The 6,278-nt window shown below is 51.5% G+C and overlaps 1 protein-coding gene across 1 annotated transcript in view; it reads right to left on the reverse strand.

Annotated features, from left to right (window-relative positions):
* Positions 1-5,626, reverse strand: part of LOC144944131 (uncharacterized) — a 290,632-nt gene extending 285,006 nt beyond the window's left edge. The window contains exon 1 of the mRNA XM_078872236.1: positions 5,459-5,626. Coding sequence (XP_078728362.1) covers positions 5,459-5,466 — 8 coding nt within the window. The 5' untranslated portion in view covers positions 5,467-5,626. The remainder of the gene's footprint in view (positions 1-5,458) is intronic.
* Between the last annotated feature and the right edge of the window lie 652 nt (positions 5,627-6,278).

The raw sequence follows: 6,278 nt of genomic DNA on the forward strand, positions 1-6,278 counted from the left end.
CCACTGCGAAAACATGGCAAGACCCTCCTGAACAAGTCACTGGTGACTTATTGACACTTTCCTGGATAAACAAGTTGAATAAAATATAATTTACACAAATGTGTTATTCATAGTAAGCACTCGGAATTTGGATTCCCCGTCGTGCACAGCTTTACCAAGCCCGGTGGCTCGTGCCGCGTGCCTTACAAACACACACGCTTGGGTCCAATTCCATACGGGAGCTGAGCCACATTGAATCTTTCTTGCGTGCGGTAATCTGGTGGTTTGTTTCTGACGGTGAGGTCATGGGTGCCGTTATAAAAGTGACCGGCATGCAACGATAAAATGGTTAATGATTCAAAATAAATTCTTACACTCAGGATACATGCAACGGATTGTGCGTCATGTGAGAATCAACTACAGGTATCCTTCGATCTACGAACGTTCGGTTGACGAAATTTCGCATTTGCGAAATGGCTAAATTATGGACACTTTTTTGACGAACGAAATCCAATTTCCGTGTTAAAGAAATTTCACTGCAGCCACGCGCCACGAGATCATCAAACAAGAAGCTACCCGGGAGGCCGCGACAGCGTCACGGTGCCCTTGCAGTGCAAAAGTGACGCCTCCACAACACCTTTCCAGGCATTGCAACATGCATCACATCTTTTGGTGAGTTCACTGAAAGAGAAAATTTGTGTAATTTTTCATTAACTATTATTCAATCGTTTTAATATATCTTCTTTGTGACTATTATTTTTATATTTTGAAGAGTGATATTGGTGTATATTTTTATGTTAGGAGTAGAGTTGGAATGACTGTCTGAATCACATCCCTAATTTGTATTATTAAATTAATGGGAAAAGCCATTTCGATTTAAGAAATCGAGGGATAGCTGTATTTTGGATTTGGGCAATTACTGTAAACGACAATGTTACTTTAAGTCGAATAACTCGCAAACGGCACACAAGCGAGACAGAAAATAATGGGATACAACACATGTCAAGATAGAAATTACACCAAATAAGTGTCGATCATTGAATTGCATTGCGACCCTGAATCGTGGCAGACACTCGGGGATGGAGAACTGGACGAGCGAGGGGGGGTGAGGGGTGAGGGAGGTGGGGGGGGAGTTCCTGGTTCCATGCCTGAAAAACCCTCCGTTGCGAACTCGTTTGACGCATGCGCCGCATGGGGCTCGCACGCTCACGCCGGGAACGACGGCGCCACGCCTCACCCCCACACGCGCGGGGACCGCGGGCACTGCAGGCTGTCCCGCATCGACGTGGCCTAGCGATGGTTGGACATGTGGTCCAACGCCAGGTCTCACACGTGAACTTCATCCGTGACCAGGTGACACAGCGCACTGACAGGAATGTCTCTTGCGAGGGGAGACCCAGGGACGAATATGGAGACTCTGTACCGAAGGGTCAGAATTGGTCCGATCATCTTGAACACATGGCCGTGGCCTTACCCTTGATCTCGACACTGACGAGTGGCATTTTGGAGAGTGGATGCGTAGTTCCAGAGGTGAGACAGGTGACAAAACACGATTTGTCAATGTAAAAAGGGTCTCCCATGCGGTCAGTGAGCGTGCATTACTAAGGGTCACTCTCTGATGATTTACAACTGCGGTGCTTTGTTAGGGACCATTGCATAGTAAGCTTACTTGCATTAGCAATTACTCGTAACAAAAGCATATGTATACACAATACACTACATTATGGGCTCAATTGTCGACTACTGAATCCTCCCACACATTTACATAGGGGACGGGATGGATGTGAAATTAATATCCTCTCAGTGTAGAAAGGGAAAAGCCCATTATATGCATGCCATTCTTGTCATGTGTTTTCAATGCATCATACACTTCAGCCTAGATACTGTCGTATCCGACAACACAGCGTGAGAGTGATACGACTCTTGCAGAAAATTGGAAAAGGACTAACAGATATCTGAGCATCACAAGCAAAGGGTGAGAGCTGTTTGCTACACTGTTCGCCCAGGAAGCACGGCATGCACACTTCAAGGTAGATCAATCTGCCAGGAAACAGGAAGCACAAAGCATTCGTGAAACCTCATAGTACTAGACTGTCGCGTTTGCTGCTCCGATTAAAATGAAGAACTCAGGCCACAGTCCATGGGCTAGACCACAAACCAATGTCACCGAATGTGACACCATCTTTAGTGGGGTCATTGTGTTGTGTAGTCAATAAAAGAGATAACATTTTCAATGTTTATGACATTCACATAAAACTCAAAGCCCTGTTTGCAGAAAGGAAACTACTTTGGTGCAACAGACCTGCCTAGACCATTTATGTTAAACCAGGTGTTAACAAATTGTAGCAAACCAACCAAAGAGATTCAATTTGTTTCATGTTGTGACCAAGTTCTGTCTGCGAAAAGTGATGACGGGTATATACCCCTAATATATCACCTAGGTTTGCCGCCCCAGGTATTAAAACAAAATAACCAGCCATCGGAAAGTCTTAAGACTCATGTATAATGTTTGGGTTGATAAATTACATAATTACACGTGATATATAAAACAAATTGTAATTCTTACAGCCTTGTGCCAATGAACTACTGGATGAAGGCCTCTTCATGCAGCATTGGGCATGGGGATTGTTTGTTCATACTTCACCAAGCTGGTCAATGCAGTTTGGTGAAAAGGCGGGCGGGGGGAGCACTGGTTCAAATATTGCTTGCCAATTACATTAGCAATGGTCGGGAATTTAAATCAGGTCAACAGGTTAATAAAACAGTACGCTAACTATTGTTCCGCCCACTCCCCAAGTGAAATACATGCTTCAGTTGAATTATTTTGGTCTAAATATACTTCACACTGACCTGGGTAGGAAACTATGGGAAATCTTCACACATTCTGTGACTGCCACCAGCCACTGGTCTGGGTTCAGGGACAATGAGGCCCACAAACTCAACCTCAGCCATTGCTCGTGCTGGCCAGGAAGAAGGCCGAGCTGGAAAACAACCACCCACCACAATGACTGCTCACTCCCCTGCCCACTCCCCTGTCCACTCCCTTACTCACTCACTTGCTCACTCTCGTACCCACTAACCTGCCCGTTCACCTGCCCACTCACTTGCCTACTCCCCTGCTCATCCCCGTACGCGCTCCCCTCCCCACTCCCCTGCCCACTCACTTGCCCAGTCCCCTGCCCACTCACTTGCCCACTCCCCTGCCCACTCCCTTGCCCAATCGCCTAGGTTTTATTAGATTTATATTGGCAGAGGTAAAACCCATTGGGCAATAGATGCTAATTTTTATGAGGACCTGGTTACACCATGGAAACCTGGTTCCAGCAACAAAAAAACACGAACAAACCCATCCAAAAACAACTGTACACGGTCAAGTTACGAATGGAAAAGTCGTGCATCAAACGGTACAACTAGGACAAAATACAAGGCTAAAGCAACGCATCACATACAACAAAAACCCATTTATATAACTTAGAGTGTGCAAAGCAGAGAGATCAATCGCATGTACTCCTGCCCGCTCACGTCCTAACTTCCCCTACCCACTCCCCTATCCACTTACCTGCCCACACCCCTGTCCACTCTCTTGTCCACTCCCCTGTACACTCGCCTGCCCACTCCCCTGCCCGCTCTGCTGCCCACTCGCCTGCCTACTCCCCTGCCCACTCCTTTGCCCACTTCTCTGCTCACTGGCCTGTCCCCTACCAACTCCCCTGCCCACTCCCCTGCCCACTCACCATATCCACTTACCTGCCCACGCCCCTGCCTACTCCCTTGCCAACTCACCTGCCCACTCACCTGCCCACGCCCCTGCCCACTCCCCTGCCCACTACCCTTCCCACTCGATTGCCCACTCAACCTACCCACTCCCCTGCCCACTCGCCTGCCCATTCGCTTGCATACTCCCTTGCCCACTTCCATACCCACTCACCTTGCCCACTCACCCTGCCCACTCCCCTGCCCACTCCCCTGCCCACTCCCCTGCCCACTCGCCTACCCACCCGCATGTCCGCGCACGCCCCTGCCCACTCCCTTGCCCACTCCCCTGCTCACGGCCCTGCCCACTCACCTGCCCACGCCCCTGCCCACTAACCCTGCCCACGCCCGTGCCCACTAACCCTGCCCACTCGCCTGGCAACTCACCTGCCCACGCCCCTGCCCACTCACCTGCCCACGCCCGTGCCCACTAACCCTGCCCACTCGCCTACCCACTCGCATGTCCACGCACGCCCCTGCCGACTCCCTTGCCCACTCACCTGACAACTCTCCTGCCAACACCCCTGCCACTCGCCTGCCCATTCCCCTGCCCAATCGCCTGCCCACTCCCCAGATGAGCAGGGCAATGCACACTCCCAAGCTCAGTTAAGGAAGCATTGCAACCACAATTTAGTGAACCAATCTGGTCAAGTACAGAAAAAAACATATATGCCCGCACATGAGTGCAGAGCGTAGTTATTTTCATCCACGCGTAGCTGGTGTTGGCAAATATTTTTTGCAAGGATTTCAAAATATATTACAGTACTATTTTTTCAAACATTTTATTTCAACACTGAGCTTTTCAGAAGCTACCTGGCAACAAATGATAGCTCAACAAAGTGGCATATCACGTGGAATTTTATATCAGACAAATACTCTAAATGCATGTTGATTCTAAATTACGGAGGGGAAAACCGGAGGACTCGAAGAAAATTATACGCGGCCACATGAAAAGTTATGTAGCCACGGGGAGAGTTCGGTAGCCACGGGGATAGTACTGTAGACACGGGGAGAATTCCAAATATACATACAGCAGGCATCGGGGTCGAGATCGAACCCAAGACCTTCTCATACCAGGCGCGGTAGTTAACATCTCCCCACCGTGACGCCCTCATGTATGCAATGCAATAACGGCAAGTCCTTACTGAACATATTTGTGTGACGCTAGCACGTGCCACTGGTACGAACACCACGAACTCCGGCTTAAACTTAAAATGAACGGACCGCTCACAATCACCCCGCTGGACACCCCTCTCACCACTCCGCACCCTCGCCACACCACACCCATCCAGCAACTCCATCCTCCACTCATGCCATTCACATTTCACTTACCACACTTATCTCTACACTAACCTCTATACTCAGCCGACTCACCACTGAACCCAACTCTTCACTCATCTCCCCGTTCACCTCTCCACTCAACTCCCCAACCATCTCTCGGCTCATCTCATTATTCACATCTCCACTCACCAACTCACTCATCATCTCCCCACTTCACAGCCGAAGCGCCAATCCACTCTCATCTCAAACCAAGACCAATCATCTCTACCTCCCAGTCTACAGGGCAGTACTCCAACTTGCTCACCTATCCTGCCCACCCCACTCACCTCATATCCCCATTCATTCATTCACTCACGGCCACTTAATCTCTCCTCCACTCACCCTTCCCATTCATTCCCTCACGGCCACTCATCTCTCCCCCCACCCACCACCCCCCGCCGCTCACCTGGCCATGCTGCCCGCTCCGTGTCACCCACCCTCCCGGGCACGAGAGAGCGACAGAGCGAGGGAGAGCAAGAGAAGGGAGAGTCCGAGTCTCCGCGTGGAGCGCAGGGAGCAGGAACCCTTCCACTTCCTCCACAAGTTGACGGCGACTCCGCTGCCGCTCTCACCCGGCCCCGCGTTCGCACGTTGGGCGCAGGGGGGCGGGGCCGGGCACTGATCTAAAGAAGGCGGGGCTGGGGCGGGGTTTACAACTGGGAGGGGCCACTGGGGTCTGGGAACAGAGCGGGGGGGCGAAGTGGGCGAGGCACACGGGGGTAGTGTGCGGGGCAAGGTGATGAGTGGGCGGAGCACGTGGAGGAGTGGGCGGGGCAAGGTGGTGAGTGGGCGGGGTAGTCTCAGGCGAAGGCGGGGCTCAATGTTTTAGGGCGGGGCTTAGGCACGGGGCGGGGGGCTGGAGTCGCTGTCCACTGTGCCCCAGTGCTGTGTGGCGCGCAGTCGAAAGACAAAGATCCCCCGTATAGCCTTAACAGACGGTTGGGGCAAGTGCTGTTAGCGAGTAGCACCTATGAAGGCTGGAATAGCACACGAGGGGGTGGGTGGCCAGCGCCACGCTCGGCCGTTTAAGTCTCCCTTGTGCCGATGTTCATACACCGCACCAGGTACTCATTTGAGACTGAGTCTAGCAAGGTGAGGGCTGGAAACCGGTTCAGATAATCGTCATTGACGTTGGCCCTGAACGGGAATCGAACTGGGGTGGCCGGGTTCGTAGCGCAGCGCGCTCACCGCCGCACGACCGCTCCCCCTAACGGCGCGCGGTGCAC

The sequence above is a fragment of the Lampetra fluviatilis genome, chromosome 2 (genome assembly GCF_964198595.1).
Source record: "Lampetra fluviatilis chromosome 2, kcLamFluv1.1, whole genome shotgun sequence".
Taxonomy (NCBI): domain Eukaryota; kingdom Metazoa; phylum Chordata; class Hyperoartia; order Petromyzontiformes; family Petromyzontidae; genus Lampetra; species Lampetra fluviatilis.